The 20879-nt window shown below is 35.7% G+C and overlaps 1 protein-coding gene across 1 annotated transcript in view; it reads left to right on the top strand.

Moving 5' to 3' along the window:
• Positions 1 to 19641, top strand: part of LOC105482052 (ADAM metallopeptidase domain 28) — a 596506-nt gene extending 576865 nt beyond the window's left edge. Inside the window, exons 22-31 of the mRNA XM_071068485.1 lie at positions 1058 to 1160; positions 3189 to 3348; positions 4721 to 4801; positions 5126 to 5204; positions 11369 to 11477; positions 12724 to 12802; positions 13444 to 13509; positions 14313 to 14375; positions 15270 to 15332; positions 15882 to 19641. Of these exons, the coding sequence (XP_070924586.1) occupies positions 1058 to 1160; positions 3189 to 3348; positions 4721 to 4801; positions 5126 to 5204; positions 11369 to 11477; positions 12724 to 12802; positions 13444 to 13509; positions 14313 to 14375; positions 15270 to 15317 (788 nt within the window). The 3' untranslated portion in view covers positions 15318 to 15332; positions 15882 to 19641. The remainder of the gene's footprint in view (positions 1 to 1057; positions 1161 to 3188; positions 3349 to 4720; positions 4802 to 5125; positions 5205 to 11368; positions 11478 to 12723; positions 12803 to 13443; positions 13510 to 14312; positions 14376 to 15269; positions 15333 to 15881) is intronic.
• The last annotated feature ends 1238 nt before the right edge of the window (positions 19642 to 20879 follow it).

Here is a 20879-nt window from a genome sequence, read left to right as displayed (position 1 = left end):
AAGTCTCAGATTAGGAATTTAATGCTTTTCCCTGATTATTCATAACTAATGATTCTTCTGTGTAGATATTGTATAAATATCTACACAGTAGATATTAAAATGAATACATTTTACTAAGATACAAATAATAAAAAAGGCAACAAAACTCATTTTATCTTGCACACTGAAACACGGAATTCATTTAAAATGTTTTGAGTTTACAAGTCATCATAGTAGGTTTAAAAGTATTTCTTAAAAACAATTCAGTATCTTCATAGGTGTCTGCTTATTTTAACTTAGTTTGCTGTTTGTCAAAGGCTAGACTCAAAATTTCCAAATGTTTAAGACAGAATTACTTATTGTTATTGAAGAGGGGGCACCTCAGCACCAAGAAGGAACATAGGTCTCTGTGACTCGACATGATTCTGTTTCCTTATTGATAAATTGAGAATGGCAATAAGCATGGCTAGTATTTGTCAACCATGTACTGCTGATCAGGCCCTGTTCTCAGTGACTCACCTGTATTAAGTGATTTAATCTTCAAAACACCTCTGAGGTAGGTACTGTTATATGTAATGTGTATATATACATTTTATATATGTGTAAATATATTAAATATATATATATATATACTCACATATAAATTCTACACCATTTTACAGATGAGAAAACTCAGGGGTTAAGACATTTGCCCATGTTCACACAATTACTCAGTCTTGCTTAAAGCCTGAGCTCTTAACTAACGTGTTTTGTCTGATAGAGATCTAAGGAAGATTACCTGAGACATGAAATATGTGATGCCTATTTTTGTACTTGGCACATAGTAGGAGTTTTTTGTGGAGTAACAGATTACTTAAAAGATTATTTGTAATTCCAGCCAGCTCATTTGATACCAGATTACTACACCCATGTTTCTAGGAGTGGTCAATGGAATTATGCTAAAATAGTATTTTTTTCTTGCTTTATATTTTATAAATCCCTTGCCAGCACTGAATTTTAAAAATCTCTTTTCTTTTCAAATATGTCTTGAACCTCAAAAATCGATTTTCTTTTCCCTACTGACTGATCCTGGTCCCAGGAACTAAGGTTGCAGATCAGTCATGTTACAACAGGAATGAAGGTGGGTCAAAGTACGGGTACTGTCGCAGAGTGGACGACACACTCATTCCCTGCAAAACAAAGTAAGTGGCCTTGTCTGAACCTTCCTGCTTCACAGACTAGAGCAATGGTGCACTTCCAGCTGCACATTCTAATTTATTCCAGTTAAAGGGAAAGCGCATTTGGCCATCAATCATTTGACATTTATTGAGTAACTACTATGTGCCATGATGTGGGCTAGGTACTGAGTCTGAAAAGAAATGAGAAATGGCTTCTTTCTTCAAGTATCTCATGGTGAGTGCTTCAGATGACACCAAACACAGTCATTGTTGGGTAGAATGAATGGTTGATGATGGAACAGGCAACCATGAATGGGTCTGGTTGGAAATTTGTCCAGGGATTTCCCAGTATAAATCAGATGCTTTCTCAATCTCACGTTTCTCCTTGTAAGATTCAGAGTAGAAATATTTATCTCCCCAGAGGAATAACAGATGCAGTGCTTGAACAGTTTTAAATTGTCAGTAGAATTACATGAAGAAAAAATACAATAAGAAAATATTTTCTTATTGACAATTCATGTGAAGAGTTTGTTAGTTTTAGTACTGATTATCTGGGAAAACACTATAGAATAGCACACCAGATGAACGTGAGACTTTTCTATGGTTTATTTTTAATTCGGCAATTTTAAGGTGGCTTTTAAAATTCAATTATAGTAAACTCTGTGTACCTGCTCCAAATTTGACACATGCAGAGTAATTTATAACAAGAGATTGCACAAGATCAACATTTCCCAAAATTTGTCTATTGGACATGAATTTGCTGAATGACAGATATTACCAAACTATGCTTTGGATATAGAGTTATCTCTTGGGAGAATCTGTTCCTAAAGAACAATCATTTTCTGTGGTCTTGTGGTCTCTTCTCTATAGGAAATCAGGGCAGATTCAGAAGAGGAAATTATGTAAAAGGCAGTATGTGAGGGCCAGAGGAAGAGCAACTGTAGGTGGTGAATGGGAAGAGAGTGGGCCTCGCCATCTTTCCTCTGCACACACCATTGTCCCATATAACTCTCTGCGTGAGCATTAGTTTCTGCAGCTAGTGGCTCAAGCAGCTCCTTCACCCCCACAAACTGCCATCCTAGTCACTTCACAGTAGTCATTGGCTATAGTGAAGGGTTAGCCTGAAATTCCCTGTGCTCTAAAGCCATCCTTTATGGCTTTACCTAAATGATTCAAGAAAAACACACTGTTGCGTTTAGAGAGAATATATGCCTTTCTCCTCTCCTCAAACATGTTTTCTACAGCCAAGAGATATCAAAAAATCTGATGCCATCACTTTCAGGATACTTTTTCACAGCCCTCTTCTGAATTTTGCATAAAGCAATTGACTTCAATATTATTGTCTTTTAGTCCCGTTGGCAGTAAATGAATGGCTTGATTGAGTGTTGAGCAGTTTAATCTGCACCTTCAGGGAGACAGTTCTTTTAGTAACTCCACTTGATGCCTTGCAGTATCAAGGGAAGCTCAGCTTTGTTCCGACAGAATTATAGTGGAGACATGGGCTTTCTTTTGGTGGAATTATTCTGCAGCCAGTTGTACAAATAAATGAGTAAACTATCTGAAACAAGATAGAAATTGATGTCTCAGACGCCTCCATGATGTTAGGAACCCATGTTTTATCTCTAGCTCCATCATCCACATGACCTTCATTTCCAAGTGTTTCTCTAGGCCTGTGATGGCTTCTCCAGCTATCATACTCCAATCAGCAAAAATGAGAAAATGTTGAGAAACAGAAGATAACTCCTCATTTAAGGCCACCTTCTAGAATTTGTGCTTAAGATTGTTTTCTTCTCATGGGCCAGCACTTAGGCAACTGGCAAAAATTAGGTGTACGGGCATCTGGGTAATGCTGTTTATTTGAGCAATAATGTATTGTGCTAATGTTCAGGCATCCTGTTACTGAGAAATAAGGGAAAATGAGTGTAAAGTACAACTAAAAGTCTCAGCTACAGGGAAAAATACATCGGTTAAGTATCCATAGTCCTAGAGCTGATTTGCATTTATATAAAACTGCAGTTTGAATCCTGCAATAAATTTTGGCTTTTTCCTCAGTGACACCATGTGTGGGAAGTTGTTCTGTCAAGGTGGGTCAGATAATTTGCCCTGGAAAGGGCAGATAGTGACTTTCCTGACATGTAAAACATTTGATCCTGAAGACACAAGTGAAGAAATAGGCATGGTGGCCAATGGAACTAAATGTGGCCATAACAAGGTAAGTTGACATTGTGGCTTTCACTCCAAATAGTGTTTCTTACTTTGATGTGTTTTGTTGTTTTGCCCCTTGGTTATTCACTACGTGCCTTGTTTCCCAATTTTGGGGTTCACCATGCCGTAATAGAACCCACAGAGTTTGAATTTGGAACACAGAAGTGAAAATGGTGCAGAACCTAGTAAATAGCAGGAATAAGCACATCGACATTAACATTCTCAAACCCTATGGTGAAATTTGGAAATTGACTCTCATAGTCATGATTTCAAGAAGAGTATCATATTGTCATGTGGATAACACATGGTAGCATCCGTTTAACTTTCATAGACAAAGTCTGAAAACTCACTGAAAGTGCCAGTGTATGTGATACTGGGCTTCATTTAACAGACCTGTATATCATTCATAATATAATGAACTTATCTCAAGTACAAGTACTGTTTAGCCAGGGCCAACCAACTCATGAACTTTGACAATGAGGAGGTTTGTCTCTCCTAAGAGATTAGAATTACCCTATTTATCTCACTAAGATATCCACATGACCAAAGAATTCCCCTGATTTTTCACTGTGGTAAAGCCAGTCCTAAAAACATATCTTATTTACTTCAGCTGATTTCGCTATTCAAAGGTAAATTTATTCAATGGTGAGTCCAAAATTATCTTAGTGGTTCAGTGTGGGTATTGCTCATACAGTTTTAAAAAGTAAATATAAAAAAGTGAATGAGATTGATGTGGTCTCTGAGCCCTTGGAGCTGAAAATAAAAATTTAGCAAAGTTTATTGATGTTAAAATATTAGGTCTTCCCTATAAGAAGTACCCACAATATTTAAATTTATCCTTACCCCAATTTTTCCTGAAATATATGCCAGCATCAAGGGCAAGGAATTTTACATAAAATATAATCTTTAATTGGGTTTTCCAGGTTTCAAATACAAATTTCCTTATATTTTCTAGTGCTGAAGACTTTAAAGACATTGAGACGTTATCACATGACCTGGCAAGAGTGTTGCGGTGCTTGGGTCTTAAGGGAGGACGGTACTGGGACTAGGGCAGAATTGAGGTGTTTCAGGGTCCCCTGGTATTAAGATCATCTCATTATTGCTTATCCCTGAACTTCTTGCATAGTCATTGCTTCTGGAATATAGAGTTGTTTGGATTTATTAAAAATACATAAATGCTTAGATGATTTTATCAACGTTTTTGGGTTGGTTTAAGAGGATAATGTAAGCAACAGAGCCCATCTCTATTTCCCTTCCTCTGCACCAGCCTCCTGGCAGAGCCACCTTAAACAATATCTGCTAGCCTCTTCACACAGACCTCAACTTTCTCATCTACATGCAGAGAGGATGAAGCTTCATGTTTTCTGCATCACTTTCAGGTTTGCATTAATGCAGAATGTGTGGATATTGAGAAAGCCTACAAATCAACCAATTGCTCATCTAAATGCAAAGGACATGCTGTAAGTTCTGGAAATATGTTTCCCTAAGCTCTCTGACTCTTATGACATTCTAGGTCAGTCATAAGAAAGCTAAAGGAATGTTTTCAGCATTAAATGATGAGAATTACTAAGTTTATCCAAGCCTTCAGTAGCATGGTTCAAGGAGAAATTTCTTCTGAGAATCATTCATGAAATGCCTGTCATTCATTCATACTTTACGTAGATAGATGGAAGCCTGGAGATTGGGGTTATTCCTTTTTCAGCATGAACTTTATTATGGATGATTAGGGATTTGAGTTTGCGGTCAGTCTAGCGGGGACAGTAACAGGATCATTGCTACCCTAGGTGTGTGACCATGAGCTCCAGTGTCAATGTGAGGAAGGATGGAGCCCTCCTGACTGCGATGACTCCTCAGTGGTCTTCTGTAGGTAACATTACACATCTAACCTGAGAAAATTGCTCTCCTCTTCCAAGCCTTTATTTTGTATTACATGAGATTTCATTGCCTCTTTTCTCTTTTCTTGAGATTTCTGTTCTGTAGACATTGAATCCACAATATTTATCCCCCAAATCTCCTTAACACATTTTAATTATATTTTCCATGTCTTTGTTTTCACTGCACATGCAAAAAAATATCTGCAACTTTTATATTTGTAATGTTATTTTACTTTCACACATTTTTACTTTAGGACTGTTCCATTTTCATAGCAGCCTCAACTTAATGGAAAAGTATAATATCCTTATAAAACTCTCTAAGAATATGATTATTTTTGTACATTCAGGTCTATTCTTTGAATTATCTGTTTCTTTTGAGTTGGTTTGTTCTGTTCTGTCACCATGTCACTTATATTCTGTTGTATTACTTTTCTTCAGGATATGTGATCCTTAGTTGAATGTGGAATTGGTAGACCTGGATTAGTTCACATGGGATTTCTCTGCATTTGTGTGTGCTGTTGTACCTACTGATATTTTTCTTGATGGGGGAATCTGGCTGGGAGCTCTATGGGCAGGTAGGTAGGTCTGCCTATGGCTCTTTAGGGTGGGAAGGAGCCACAGTGGGGACCCACCTCCAGTTGTTATGATGAGGAACATTTTACCCTGAGGAGGGAGCTCATTTCCTGAGAGAGCTGCTTTTCCTCATCATCTTCTCCTTGACCCTCCCTTCTCTGTCTGATATATAGTGTACGTATCTAGAGGAAGCCTCTATCCTCCTTTTGGTGTTCCTGCATCCTCTGTTGGCAGAAACAGAGAAATTCTTAGGATTTTGATCTCAGGTTATGAGCTCAACTTGTTCTATAAACACAGGAGATGAGGTAGACCTGAGTGAGATATCTGTCCCAAATTCAGATTGTTAGACTTTCCAAGACAGAACATTTATTTCTGATGTTTAGGCTATATTTATTCTGTTTTCATCCACATAAATCCCTTAACTTCCTATCTTTAAGATTTTTAAATTTATTTTTTCTCATGTCCTATGATTTTATTATATACACATGTATTTGTCATGTATTTTGAAAGGAGCATGAGCACAATCAACTATTTTAATTAGAAAACTCTTTAATGGTTTCAATGCTCACTAAAAATCCTTTTGAACTATGACTTTGACTGCTTTATTTTGATATATCTATTGATTTGCTAAGTCACCTCTATGAGTAATTTCTTCGTGTTGTAACAATGCATCCACATAAAACTTTCTAAGTTGTATTTATGAGAATGTATTTGTTGCCAAATATTTTTAATATTTTAATTAATATTCTATATCATAGCATGCATAGCGGGTTTGATTGAATTTGATTTTTTAAATCACAAGTTTGCATTCATGACTATTAAAGTAGATGCTTATATTTAATGTCAAAAAAAAAAGCCTGATTTTTTGTTGATGTTAAATAACATCCCTTTAAAAAGTCGTTAGGTTTGTTTTGGCTTAAATGCTTTTAGAATTACTACTTAATCAAAACAAATCATTATTTTATTCCTGGGTGATGTTCTCTTTCCATTATCATGTTACCTAGTGAGTTTCTTCAAACTGAGGATTTGTTTTTTTTCTTCAGTTTAAGAAATATTTCTATTGTTTTAGGTTTTAAAATTTGTTTCAGTTTTCTGGTTTCTGAATCAGAAATGTAAATTATTTATACAAAATATCTCTACTGTGTGATCCCCATATTATATTCCACATTGGGTCATTTTTCTTGTTAATTCTGGGAAAGTTTTTCAAGATTATTCTCTGTATCATAAAATAAACTTTTTAGCAATGTTAATTCTCTTGTTACTCATAGTGACATTTAAAAGTATTCAGTGGCATTTTTACGTCTCTTTGAAAGATTTTTTTATCCCAGTTGGTTTTGTTTCATAACTAGTTTTTTTGCAGTCTATATTTTAATTGCATTAAGAGTACCCCAAATTTGATTCCTTATATTTTCTGAAAGTATATATTTTATGTATACTTCTACTTCTATGTGTTATTTTATACCTAATCTTTTGATTCGACTGACGCTTTTTCTTCTTTAGTTATAATCCAATAAGGTTGAATTAATTCTGATAAGCACCGTTAAAAAGTATTTCTCAAAATTTTTAACTTGGAGGACTAGTGATACAAATTTACAGTATATTACATGAAATTTGTATTTCAGCAGGATGAAGAGGTAGCTGGAGAAGTTCAAAATACATACAGTGGAAGCTTGTCTCAACTTACTGTTTGTTGAAACCACTGTATCAGAATTCAACTTTATCCCCCAAGCCTTGTTTTTTTTCAGGGCATTGTGTTAGTGGGTTCGGTGCGCTTTCAGTGCTATTTCTTATCTAACAGTCAAGAAAAGCCTCAGATAGACTGAGGAACATTTCCTAGTTCAGAAGTGTCCTTGTACCAAGAAGACAGACCCTAGAGGATAACAATTTTTACTATAGCTAGGGTCCTAAATCTAAACTTGAATGGGAAAAAATTACATTTTTATTTTCATTAAATTCTAAAGTTTAGAATTTTCTACAATTATGGGAATGTATGGCTTATAAACCATAATACTATTAGCAATATTCCATGACTTTGTCACCAATATAAATTATAAATACTTCAATATCTCATTGCAGTTGTTGGATGTATCTCCAATTACCACATAAGTATCATTTGTTTGAAATTTTGGTAGTTACTGATCCACTGTTAGAACTTATTATTTCAGAGGTTAATAAACACATACTTTACTATATCATGAATTGTTTTATAATACTTTGACAACTGTATCCCACCATCAATAGCTTCCTTTAAATCTTGTGCCTTTTATGAATGAATTTAGAAACACTCAGAAACGGGGTTTATAGACTTTATCAGATTGCCAAAATGATTTGTAGCATAACAAAGGTTAAGAGCACTGCCCTACAACATGACCATACACAGCCATTGGCTTTCAAGATTATTAACACCATCTTTTTGTTTGTAAAATATAATAAACATGTAAATATAAAGGCAAACCTGATGATTACAAAATGAACATTCATGTAATATAATAAGGGCCAAGAAATAGACCCAGACATCTGCTTTCCTGCCTCTTTTCAGTATGAACTCCTCTCTTTCTCTAAGGGTTGGCCATTCATCTGTCTTTGATCATAATCATTTTGTTACTTTTCTTTGTAGTTTTGTTTCCTAAATACACATCCTTAAACAACAACTTTTGGTTATATAATTCCATGTATATAAAGTTTGTAAACACAGGAAACACAGCTTCCCTCACTATCAACATCTGTCACCAGAGAGGTACATTTGTTACGTCCATAAACATACCCAGACACATCATTATTACCAAGCCTTTAAAGTTTGTATGTATGAAATTTTTCTATGCTCATTTTCTTCTTTTTCTCTACCTTATGCTTTCAATATCATCCATTCTAGTGACTGGATTAAGGAAGTCCACTAGTTCTCTTTCAAGTTTCTAAGAATTCTATCCAATACTTCCTTATTTATTAAAATGTTTTCCCCTTTATTAGTACTGTCAAATAAATCAATTGGTTTGTGAATATTTAACTTTGCAACCTTTGAATAAACCTAACTTAGAAATAGTATCTTTTTTATATATTGAAGGATGTTTACTCTTATTTTATACTCTTGGGTGATATTGGACTGTGATTTTTTCATATTGAAAAAATTGCTGAATTTTGGTATCAATGTTATGCTAGTCACATAAAGTGTATTAGAGAGTGTTCATTTATATTCTCTGGAAGAATTTGTATTTTTTTTTGCTCTTAGTTTATATTCATGGTTCATAATTGGACTGTGTTTTTTTCATACATGTGTTCTGTAGTATTCTCCAGATATTATGTATCAAGTTTATTAATTGTCTAATATATAAATTAATCCTAACATTGTTTGTTTGTTCTACCAATTACTGTGCTAGGAGTGTTAAAATACCCCCACTATAACTGTGAATTTGATTACTACTTCTGGCTCTATCAACACTTTTATACTTTGAGAGCATATTATTACGTACTTACAAGTTTAGGGTGTTGCATCTTCCAAATTAATGAACAGCGTATCATTATGAAATGGTTGTGTGTCTATCTAATACACTTCTTACCTTTGAGAATCTACAGTTCCTGGAGACCATAGAGCTGTAACATATTTCTTTTGGTCTGTATTTGCACTGGAGTAACATTTTTCCCTATTTTTATTTTTATCCTTTCTGAATCATGCTTTAAATCTGTCTTTGTTTTATTAAAGAAAGCATGCACATATATTTTTTAGTAGTACTCACATCTTTGGTTTTTGTTTAACTGAGGTACATAGTCCCTTTAAATTAAATGTAATTACTGATACACTTGGGTATAAATCCACAATTATATAGTTTCTATTTGTTTTTCCTGTTTATGTTCCCTTTTCTCTCCTTTCTTATACTTATTGATTCTATTATTTTGATGTTATGCATTTCTTTTATATTTTAATGATTATCCTGAAACTTCCCACTTCATTTGCTTTAAAAAAAAAAAAACAAACTTTCTTTTGTAGAGCAGTTTTAGGTTCACAGCAAAATTGAAGAGAAAGTACAGATAGTTGGCATATACCCGGCACCTCCCGCTCCTGAACAGCTTTCCTCACCATCAACATCCCCCACTCCCGTGGAGTATTTGTTGATGGTAACAAATATTCCATAAACCTACATTGACACATCATTATCACCTCAAGTCCACAGTTTACATTAGGGTTTGCTATTGGTTCATTTGCCTTTCATTTCTTTCTGCATTTCTGAACTTCTACCTAGGATTATTTTCTTTTCCGTCTCTCTGGGTTCTTGACCACTCACTAATCTCTACAAAGTAATTTTTTCTAACTTTTAAGTACTTCTATACTTTTAGGAAGCTTTTGTTTGCAAAAAATTTAAAGATATTTTTAATGGGCAGGTTGGTCTCAATTTCCTAATCCACCATTACCAGAAACAAGAAGAGGCTGCACTTACTCTTCAGTGATTTCTATCTTCACCTGCAAACCTTCCGTTATTATACTTTCATCTGTCTTATGCCCCAACTTTAGTTAGCTCTTTTCAAGTTCGGTGTGTTTGTAAAGTACTGCCAAATTCCCATTTATTTCTCTGCTAATATGTCATTCTTCTGAAAATACAGTTCTGACATTTGTGCAAGTAAGTGTGTATTTTTCATTCTGAATATATCTACATGATAACAGAATGCTTCATGTTTTATTTTCCTTTGACTTTTTGGATTGGAATCTTGTGGAGGGTGGAGAGTAGTGAATATTTGAACGAAAGTCATTGTCTTACCTAGAATTCTGCTTCCGATGTGTCTACCTCTATTTACATGTGTGTGTGCTCAAACTTGTGAGCTTTTCTTGCATTTATACAAATATTCACCTTGCTATTGGTTTGCTAATTTCTGTAAAAAGAGAATGGTAACTGTTGGCATTACTCTTCAATCTTTTACTTCCCGGTCTCTTGTGGCTTCCAATTATTGTGAGAGAAATGAACAGTTGAGAGCAAAAGATTGAAGTTATATGCATTATTTAAATTTGTCATTAAAAGAAAAAACACCACGAGGGCCCAGGAATATTTGTTTAAAGCATTTCCTCATTCTCAAGGTCACATAACTTCCTGTCTGTAATTCCAGTGTAGACCAACATCAGTGAAACACTCAATTATTTGTGTATCAGTTCTCTTAGTCACACCTCAGCTTCTTATTTACTACTGACAGGAATGTATTTTCAAAGTTTTAGTTTCTTTTTCTCTGTTTTATTCCAAGACTGCTTTTCAAAAATGTTTCTTTTTTGCCATCTTCCTTACTGTATATTCTCTTCTAATCTCCCAGCTCATTTTCCAATTGTTACAAACATTATCCCTTCTAAGTATTCTCAATATTATGATTTTTAAAACTTATTTCATGTTAAATGTTTCCTATAGATTTCATGTATATTTCTTCTATCTAAATATTAATGTAATTGCCTAATCAAAATACATTTTCATTTTACTGGCTATGGCAATTTATGCTCATTAGAGAAAAGGGTAGCTGGAATGTGTGCAAAGTAAAGAAACAAGGACTAGTGTGATGTGCAGATGCGTGTTTCTGTAGTTCTCAGCGGGTCCCTGTTCTCTGCTGCAGACTTCTCCATTGTGGTTGCGGTGCTGTTCCCAGTGGCTGTCATTTCTCTGGTGGTTGCTATAGTAATCCGCCAACAGAGCTCCAGAGAAAAGCAGAAGAAAGATCAGAGGTGATCCTTTATCTTATCTTGCTGTAGGGACTCTTTGACCCTTATTTTACTTTAAATTCAATGTATAACCTACCCTTTCAAATTGAATTGGTTTACTTCTAATATTCAGAAATACATGCAGATACAGTCTTTTTGGACCAGAAGCTGAGTTTCCCTTTAACTGGGAAATTCTTCACATCTAGAAATGTTTTTCCTTCTGTTAGTCACCATATTTATAATTAATAATAAGAGATATTAACTCTCATAATGATGGATTTTTGAATTTATTATAAAAATATCTAGCATTAATTGATCACTATATGATAAGCACTGTGCTAAGCACCGCCCCCCTCCCCTTTTTTTTTGTTTTTTGACATGGAGTCTCCCTCTGTGGCCCGGGCTGGAGTGCAATGCCGCGATCTCAGCTCACTGCAACCTCCGCCTCCCAGGTTCAAGCACTTCTCCTATCTCAGCCCCCTGAGTAGCTGGGATTACAGGCGTGTACCACCACACCGGGCTAATTTTTGTATTTTTAGTAGAGACAGGGTCTCACCATGTTGGCCAAGCTGGTCTTGAACTCCTGAACTCAAATGATCCACCCACTTTGGCTTCCCTAAGTGCCAGGATTACAGGTGTGAGTCTCCACACCCGGCCCTGTGCTAAGCCCTTTTATATCTATTATCTCATTTAAATGTCACAAGAACTTCATAAAGTGGTTATTAGTTTCATTTTACAGATGAAGAGTGTTTTACGTTAACCCTAACACAATTGTGCAAGGTTAGGAACTTCACATTTTGATGGATGTAGAAACAAGCTCAGAGAGATTAGCAAACATGCTTTCAAGTCTTGCAGAGTAAGTGGTGGAGCCTGGGTTGGTCTCACAAATGTGATTCTGGTACCACAGTGTTTTTGGGTTTTTTTTTAGTATTTTTAAAGAAAGAATGATTTATTTACCCATGATGAGTTTAATATTGAATATGACATTAACAAAACAATTTAGATAAATTTGGATTCAACACTATCATTTTTAGAAGTCAGGATCTGTAGAGAACAAAAAGAAAATGAGTAGTGATTATGAATGACAGGGCAATGAAGGAGGCTGATAGGGAAGTAAAAACTGAAAAATGACCCAGAGAGCAGATAAAAACCCAGGCAACAGGCAAGAAAGACACAATGGGAAAAAGAAGCTGGGAATCATCTACTGAGTTTCCCTGTCATGCTGACGGAGCTGCTAAGTCAATTGATACCACATGTTTCTCTCTTACAGGCCACTATCTACCACTGGTACCAGGCCACACAAGCAGAAGAGGAAACCCCAGATGGTAAAGGCTGTTCAACCACAAGAGGTGAACTATATAGTGATGACCATGGCTGCACTTTGCGTTTCTCTCACACTCTTATCCTGACTACCTATCCTTTCTACCCAGCAGTGTTTTGCAATTCCACATTCAGAAGTGTCTCCTTTGCCTTTTATTAAATGCAAAAGAGTCCCTAAAATGCAGAGCTGCTTTGCTGGGGTTCATGAAATGCAAACAGAATAAGGAGAACAAAAAGGGACATAGCAGATGTCTGTCTGTCCCTGTCTCTCTGTCTCTGCCTCTTTCTTTCTCACACACACACACTCCCTCTTGCTCTGACTCTAGGTTATTTCTTTGCAAATTGACTAATAGATCCAAAAATATGTATGTCTGTATGATAATACATGTAATATTTATAACCCAAATGTCCTACTCATGTCCTGTAAATTTAAAGATTTTAGCTGAAGTTGGTTAATGATAACATTGGTAATCCTTTTTTGATGACAAATTTTCATTACAGCTCTGGGAAATACTTCTATGGAATACACCAGCTGGACCACTGTGGTTTTCTATCTGGTCTCTTGGTGTCAGCTTAGTTCCAAGCTTCCATGCCTTGAAAAGTCTGCTTCCTTAAAAACTGTGCTTATGAAACTAATGGTTCATTTTGAAAGATTCATTCTTCTTTTCAGATGAGTCAGATGAAGCTCCATGTGTATGATCTGCCAGTAGAAGGCAATGAGCCCCCAGCCTCTTTTGTGAGTTTGCAACTTCTCTTAAATATCACCCTAGTTCAATCTCCAGGAAATATCGGTGAAAGTCATAGCCCACAACACTTCATTATTTCTTCAGGACAATATTGAAATCTATGTGAATATTAATATAAAATACAAATTCTTCTGCAAAATAGTTTGAAAATATAAAATGTGAACATGTACGCCACTCCATGCCAACTTGTGACAAGAAGAGGACTAATCTGGTTAACAGAGTACCACTGTTTTCATCAGCTCAGGCTGCTGTAACTAAATTATCATAGACTGAGTGGCTTAAACAACAGATATTTACTTCTCACATTCTGGAGACTGGGAAGTCCAAGTTCAAGGAGCTGGCAGATCCGGTGTCTGGTGAAGCAGCCTTCTGGCTTGTAGACAGCTGTCTTTTTGTTGTATCCTCACATAGCAGAGGGAGAACATCTCTCTTGTGCCTCTTCTTATAAGGGCATTAATCCTATCACGAGAGCTACACCCTCATGACCTCATTACTTCCAACAGGCCTCACCGCCAAATACCATCATTCTGGGGATTAGGGTTTCAACATACGAAATTGTGGGGTGACACAAAGATACAGTTTATAGCAGTCATCTTCATCAGATACCTACTGGCATTGGACTTAGGTCTCAATTGTGTGTGCAACTAAATGAAAGCAATCAAACTCGTATGTTTACAATATTCTCATGGGTGGGGTCACGGCTTCTCCATTTCTGAAAATGATATAAGCCTTTTCATGCGCACCTATTTTCAGGACCCAATCTTTGAATTTAATTTTTTTATCCTTTTACTAGCTAATTACAAAGCCAGATTTTTCACCACCTCCAATTCCTGCACCTAGATCATCTTCTTTCCTTGTAAGTATCAGGTAGTCACTGGTGAATTTTTAATGTCTATTCTGCTCATTGTGAATGCTGTCTCCAAATGCATGGGTTATTTATCAGGATGTGTGCTCTTGAGGTTCACTGGAGATATCACAGCACATTTGTCCCAGGGATATCTAAAAAAGCAAGGCCCACTTACTGTCTATAAATTAGTATGGGTATTGATGTTTCATTATAAAAGCGTTACTGTTATGTAATTATTGAGAAATGATAAATAGCTCTGCTGTGTGAGGTAAAATGTCTCCTTCAAAGATACATTTCTAGATGCTTATTTAAGAGGAGATAAAATTGTATTATGTGATATTTTACATTATATATATATATTATAGATAGAATAAGGTCTATTATTAGTCATAGTTTTCTGTAGGAGGTAGGGTATGAAAAACAGGTGATATAGAGGCCAACCTGGAATAAAAGTCAGGTGCTCATGAAGTAAAAATTGCAGTACATTTACTCCTTAAATGGCTCCTGACCATGTTTCTTGTACTTGGTATTCTGCTGTGGGTAAATAAGAAAGACCAAAATTTAAGGTTTTTATCTTTCAAGGAATTTCACATTTTTAGTGAGAAAACAAGTCATGTAAAAATGGAGTACTTGATTCCTCAACTGTTACTTGTAGTATCACCCAAGATGAGTGACACTGACAAGAAAAATATGATGAGGAGAAATTCAGTGGGTTCGGAGTGGTTAAAGTAGGATGAATATTCATTGATTGAGTAGTTGGAATTTGAACTGGACCCTGAAAGTTGGGGAGAATTTAAATGAGTGAAGAAGGGGTAAGAAATAATTTCATTAAGGAAATAAATATAGCCAAGATGGGACAAGCATAGCATTTCTAATGACATACCATTTTTATAATTAATGTAGCATAAAGACACAAAAGCACTTCCCTCTACTCTTTTCAAGGATAAGTGAACATCTACACCTAAGGTGAGAGATCTATAGCCAAATTATCTTCTTGTATTATCTCCTACTATCAAGAAGAGAAGGCCCACCTGTCTTTTTAGAAAAAATTTACTAAGAACAGTATCTGTATGATTTGGAGATGGGTGCTGACATGAATGTCTTCCTTCTGAGTATGGCCAACAATTAAAAAGAGAGAAATTAGAAGGGCCTCAGCTAGAAAGCTATGTAGACACCAATATTATTTATTTTCTCAGAAATATTCCATAAGGATGAACATGAGAAGAAACCTTCTATAGAGTTAGTATCCTATAACTCTACCAAATATGGAGAAGGTCCCCTACACCTTCTCCATATTATGCTAATTACCAGATAGATATTTAGAACTTCATGTGGTGTTTTTCTCACTCCCTTCCTATCCTCTCTCGTTTCTGCTTCATTTTTGCTGTATCAAGTGACCTATGAAATAGAAACTGACTTCAGATAATTAATTTTAATTTCTTCATAGTTCAGTTTCATAATAAATATCTAAATTTTTGAAGAAAGCTGATCATTTAAAAGTTCTGTCTTTTTTAGGACTCAAATCCAAAAGCATGAGGCAACAGCTAAGCAAGAACTGATGGCTCAATTATCAACTTGGAAAACTGGAAAATCTGGATGGCAGAGAAATACACTTATTTTTCACTAGTATTTGCTCTTGACTCAAGAAGGTTAATATTTTCTGATTCATGTTAGACTTTGAAGAGACTAAAGAGAATTTTCAAGAGGGGCATATGCCTGAGAATCTTTGCATGAGTTTAAAAATTTCAATTATCCATTCTTGTAAGAAGGAAAATGATTGTAAAGAAATATCTGGGAAGTTAAAATCTTTAATAGGAATTGATTCTCTAATGAAAACAAAACATAAAAACATTACACTAATCTTGGAGGAATAAGAAAAATTGTACATCCATTAAATGAGTAGCAACATCTTGACTGCTTTAACCATTAACTTGTCAAATTAGAATCTGAGCTAAGAAAATGATGTAAACGTTCTGTTTTGTGGATCTCTTTCCTACATTAGCTTCTGAAATCATTATTAGCTATACCATTTGAGGTTTTCTACAATTTAGTAAAACTATGAATTAAAAAATGTTTTATCATATATATTTGTATAATTAATTACTGGCATGGTTAAAGTGGTTTTCACTTTTTAAATGGAGAAAATTTTAGTTAAATTAATCGATAAACCAGAAGTTGCAAACTGGTGACCTGTAGGCCATGTTTGCACTGCAAATATATTTTATTTGGTCTGAATGACATTGGACACATAGTACTTTTAAATGTTTTGAATGTGTTGCTAATATTTAAAAATTGAGAGATCTTGCATAAACATCCAGATTCTCAGCGTTGTCAGATGTAATCAAAAAGTAATCCGATGCTTTGTCAACGATAGAATTACATTGCCCATAGCAACCGTCAGCTTAGTTGATGGGTAACATAGCAAACACTATTGGTTGCCTACCACATAATCCCCTTCCTTCCTTGCTTTTAGAACCCTAATTTTGTTCACCTGCCCACTTCTAGGAAAAAATATCTCCATTTCATGGATAAATACCTGTCACTTTAAGTCAATTATAATAACCTCATTTTTTCCTTGCTAGTAGTTGACTTGGAGATGATTTTATTCCCCCCACCATGCCCTTTTTTTTCTCAATAAGACAAGAGAGGAATTTGTTAGGACATTTCTGGCAAATTTTTCCAGATATGGGTATCTGAATACTCTACCTGGTATTGCTGCACTCCACACTGTGATTATGAAGGCTGAAGAAGATAGATAGAGCAGAAAGATGAAAAGAATAAAACCTGGCCTTTCAATGATGTCATTGAATTGGTAGATTAATGACTGCTGGAGTCACCTCACACTTTCTTGGTACTCCTTGTTATATGAGCCATACATTTTCCTTGTTGTTTAGGCCATTTGAGTTGGATTTTCTCTCATTTTTCAACAGAGATCATCCTAACTGGTAAAGTAGTTATTTCCATAATCAGGGAACATGTTTTAGTTCGTCTTCACAGCTACAGTTTTTCTTGTATTTGTCTGCTTCACCAATTTCCATCACTCACCTCGTCCCCACAGGCCTGTCTCTTCATGAGGAACTTTATGGTTCATTTACCCTTGCAGTATGAGGTTCTAGATGAGTTCACTCTGGCCTCAAAAGTGAATCTCAATCCTCAGGAAATCAAGAATCCACTGATCAAATCACTGTCAAGGATAGAGGTTTTCTTTCCATGTGGCATTTGCACAAGAACAACTTAAAAAGTAGAGCTTTATCTGCCCTGTGATGTTTCAGAAGACTCTCCCCTGACCCGGAAATAAATCCCTATTTCCTGGAAAGCCATTGTGTACTTGTGACCAACTTATGAGCCTTTTCTGTGTGTGTGTGTGTGTGTGTGTTTAACACCTGTCCCCAGTAATCGATTCATATAATCCTTTTTTATAATGATGGAATGGAAATCTTAAACCTGTGAATCCTCAACAAGCCATGTACTATAACCCAAGCAAAAACTAAACCATACACTCTCAAGCAGTGGCATGTGAACATTCCTGCAAGTTCCTAAATGATGTCACCAGGTCTCTGATGCAGATACACAATTCCTTTTTGAAGAGAAATAATGCAGTACAATGACAGGAAAACCGGTATTTTATCATGGAACTGTGAATCCAAGTCCTACAATGTTTCCCTTTCAGCTGAACTGCAGAGGAGTTTAGAACAGACTTTGATTTCACAATACTGTTTCCACACTTACAGCCATAACTTTCTAACTTTAAGGGAATTCTGCTTATTTGACATTTAGCCACCTCAGATATGCCACCGAATGTGTTTTTATCATTATTTTTACCTTCTCTACTTTAAAACAGTAACATTATTAGGTTAAATTGTGAAATTGTGTTTTTATCCAGTTACTCTAAGACTAAGATACCATAGTGTTTGTCTACTTATTATAACTCACCAAATTGCTGCTTTTATATGGGCTTTGGGAATGCTTTTAGCTTTTTAAAAAAATAATGAAGTATGCATGGAAAAAAAGCAAATTTTAGTTGTTTGCAATCAGAATATGGAAAGGGTTATTATTATAATTAAGATTTTACTATTCACATTGGAAATCACTACTATGTGTTAAGGAATTGAAGGTGGCTTCTGGCTAGCAGCCATTAAGAAAATGAGCCCCTGAGTTCAATGACCCATAAATGAAGTTAAGTCTGCCAACAACCACTGAATAAGCTTGGAATTAGGTTCCTTCCCAGTTGAATCTTGACTTCAGCCTTGTGAGACACCCTGAAGTAGAGGATGCAGCTGAATTTTGTCCAGATTACACACCCACAGAAACCGTATGATAATTAATATGAGTTGTTTTATTTAAGTTGTTATGGTTTGGAGATATTTGTTATGCAGCAATAGACAGCTGACACAAGGAAGTAGAGAACAAACATTTTGTATGAGTCTGTTTTCACATGGCTATAAAGAATACCACCTGAGACTGGGTAACTTATAAAGAAAGGAGGATTAATTGACTCACAGTTCCACATGGCTGAGGAGGCCTCAGGAAACTTACAATCATGATGAAAGAGGAAGCAGGAACATCTTACATGGTGGAAGATGTGTGTGAAGGAGGCACTGTCAAACACTTATAAAGCCATCAGATCTCTTGAGAATTTACTATCACGACAACAACATGGGGGAAACCACCCCCATGATCCAATCACCTCCCACCAGGTCCCTCCCTCAACATGTGGAGATTATAGCAATTAAAAAAATGAGATTTGGGGGGATGGGCACAGAGCCAAGCCATATCATGTTTCAAATGGTCCAGACAGGTTTAGGTATAATTAACTGTATTTAATAGGCTTTCATCACTGCAAAACTTTTTTTCCTTTCTGTGTCTCTAGTCTTTTCCATTTGTTCTCCCTTCTTTACTAGCACCGAGGATTCACTTGAAATCTCTGATAGCTAGTATTCTCATTTATCACATTCTTTCTCACTTTGTATTTCCTTGGTATTTTGGGATAATTCCTTAAGTTTATCTTCCAAATTACTGGTTTTTATGTTCTGTACTGTCAGTCCTCCTGTTCACTAATTTCAAAATTTATAGTTGTTTCTCTTGTTTACTTAATAACATTCTCTTCTTTCCTATCAGTTTAATTTTATAAAGGCTAACCAATTAACTGTTTTTAACTTCCATTTCCAGATATCATTTTAAAAATTAAAGCAAAATGTGTATAAACCTTATTACTGCTTCCCAGAGTAAATGTTTTTCAGAAGTACATGCTTTCTCAGCCACTTGACTAGTATGTTCCCCATCATTCAAAGACACCCTTATTTCTTAAGTGTTATATTGCTATTTTTCAGTTGGTGCATCCAATATTATTAATATCAGGCTTTTAATATTCTTTCATTATATGTCTTTGTTCATAGAATCCATCTCTTGAGCGTAAGTTAAATAATATGCATGCACTAGTATCTGAATGTAATATGGAACAATATGGAAATGGTTGGGGTGATAAGCAAGTCTTGCATATTCTTTTCTTCTCAATTTTTTTCTCTCTCCAAAGTGGGCCAATGCAAGACTGGCATAGCTGTGTGGAGATACTGAGATCCACCTTGTCAGGGAAGATCCTAACTCAGGAAAAAGCACCTCTAACAAAATCTGTAGCCACATTGGTACATTTGCCCTTGAATTCACCTTGTCTCTTTTGCGGCTTCCATAAAAAGGCCTTCGCTTGACAATGTTAGACACTTTTTAGCAACTAGGCCTGGGTAGTCTGCTACAATGCCCAACACTAATACAACATCACTATTACTGTTAGCAGTATGCTAAGCGAATACTATTGTTATAAAAAATTCCTAAGCATGAAAATTATGGTATATAATTTATTGTGAAGGCAACTTCTTGTGAACATTGAACTGTTTATCTCCTTCACCTCATATTAAAGTCCATACTCTTGGGATATATCTGACATCTCAATATTAAATGACTAAGATGACTAAGTTGTTTATGTTGCTCCCACCTCACACAAAGTTAAAACTATTTGTTACTTTAAATAGTTTGACAATGTTATTTTAAAATCTGGACAAATCACAAATGTAAAATACTTATTTAATTTTCTTCTATGAAAAGATGTATGCTTGGTCAGGCTCGGTGGCTGACGCCTATAATCCCAGCACTTTGGGAGGATCACGAGAGTCAGGAGTTCGAGACCAGCCTGGCCAAGTTGGTGACACCTTGTCTCTACTAAAAATACAAAAATTAGCCAAGCAGGATGGCAGGCACCTGTAAATCCCAGCTACTCAAGAGGCTGAGGCAGGAGAATCACTTGAACCCAGGGTACGGAGGTTTCAGTGAGCCAAGATCGTGCCACTGCATTCTAGCCTTGGTGACAGAGCAAGACACCATCCCCAACCCCCCCCCCCCAAAAAAAAAATGAACAAAGCTGGAGGCATCACATTACCTGACTTCAAATGATACTGCAAGGCTACAGTAACCAAAACAGCATGGTACTGGTACCAAAACAGAGAGATAGACCAATGGAAC

Source organism: Macaca nemestrina, chromosome 8 (assembly GCF_043159975.1).
Source record: "Macaca nemestrina isolate mMacNem1 chromosome 8, mMacNem.hap1, whole genome shotgun sequence".
Taxonomy (NCBI): domain Eukaryota; kingdom Metazoa; phylum Chordata; class Mammalia; order Primates; family Cercopithecidae; genus Macaca; species Macaca nemestrina.
The sequence above is the reverse complement of the archived record's forward strand: the minus strand, read 5'-3'. Positions and strand labels throughout refer to the sequence as shown.